General features: G+C 39.1%; 1 protein-coding gene across 1 annotated transcript in view; it reads left to right on the forward strand.

The window, feature by feature from the left end:
* Positions 1-1,100, forward strand: part of LOC104397224 (FCH domain only protein 2-like) — a 154,805-nt gene that overhangs the window by 16,536 nt on the left and 137,169 nt on the right. The window contains exon 3 of the mRNA XM_010007172.1: positions 629-703. Within this exon, the coding sequence (XP_010005474.1) occupies positions 629-703 (75 nt within the window). The remainder of the gene's footprint in view (positions 1-628; positions 704-1,100) is intronic.

The raw sequence follows: 1,100 nt of genomic DNA on the forward strand, positions 1-1,100 counted from the left end.
GTGATGGATGAACAGAGTCCTCCCTGGACGCCGGCCATGGACGGGAGAGAAGGGGAGAAGAAGAAGGAAGGGAGTTGTCTTCTGTGATCTCTGACCTTCCTTTGAGCTTACGTAGATATATGGAATGGAATATCTTTGGCCAATTTTGCTGTCCATCTAACTCAGCCTCCTACGGGGGGGTCACAGATCTCCCCATAGTGTCTGAGCCGGCAGAGTGCAGGTGCGGCCTTGAAGCCTCAGTAGTTAGAAAAACATTCCACTGTCTTATCAGCCTAGCAGAACACACTGTTGCTAGTTACAAGAAAGCTTACTGAAGGAAAAAAAAATCAGTAAAAAGAAAAATTGGCTTCATCCTGGCTCAAACCAGGACACAAACTCAGGCATCACTTTTGAAAAGAACTCTAACAAAAAACCCCACTGTTTCTGTTCCCTGCAACATTCTGTCACAGTGTATTTTTAAAATATATACTTCTGTGGTTTTGCATAGAGTTTTTGAGGGACCATGAAAACGGAGTAAATTTCAGCTGAAGTAAAAAGTCCTATGCTTTGCACCTTTAGAAGGCATATTCATTTGTCTTCAAATATCTTCAAAACTTCAATTATGCTTTTGACTGCATTCTTTTGACAGGGCTACAATAGAGGAGGCATATTCAAGGTCAATGTCAAAACTAGCCAAATCAGCGAGCAATTACACACAACTTGGGTAAGTGTGTATAAGATAAATAACCACATACATTTTAAGAATCAAGTTTGATGAATATTTTATTGATGATGAAGTTAGCATAACTTTGACACCTTTAAAAATTATTGTTACTGTTGTTACTTCAGTTACTATGCAGCTATGCAAAATATCATGCAGCTATAACAAGAACAAGACGGTACAGTTCTTTATTCATAGTTTCAAAAAATACCACCATTGACCTGGAAACTGAGGTAGGTGTATCATTAGAATAGCTGAATAAGTCCATTGAGTATAGAAATCTGAATCTGAGGGATGACCTGTCCCCCACCTTCCTTTACCATATGGTTGATCTTGTGGCTGTAATGATGTAAGACAACTGGAAACTTGACTAGTCAGGTATTTTAAAATTTCACTACTG

Source organism: Chaetura pelagica, unplaced genomic scaffold, assembly GCF_000747805.2.
Source record: "Chaetura pelagica isolate M959 unplaced genomic scaffold, ChaPel_1.0 scaffold351, whole genome shotgun sequence".
Taxonomy (NCBI): Eukaryota; Metazoa; Chordata; class Aves; order Apodiformes; family Apodidae; genus Chaetura; species Chaetura pelagica.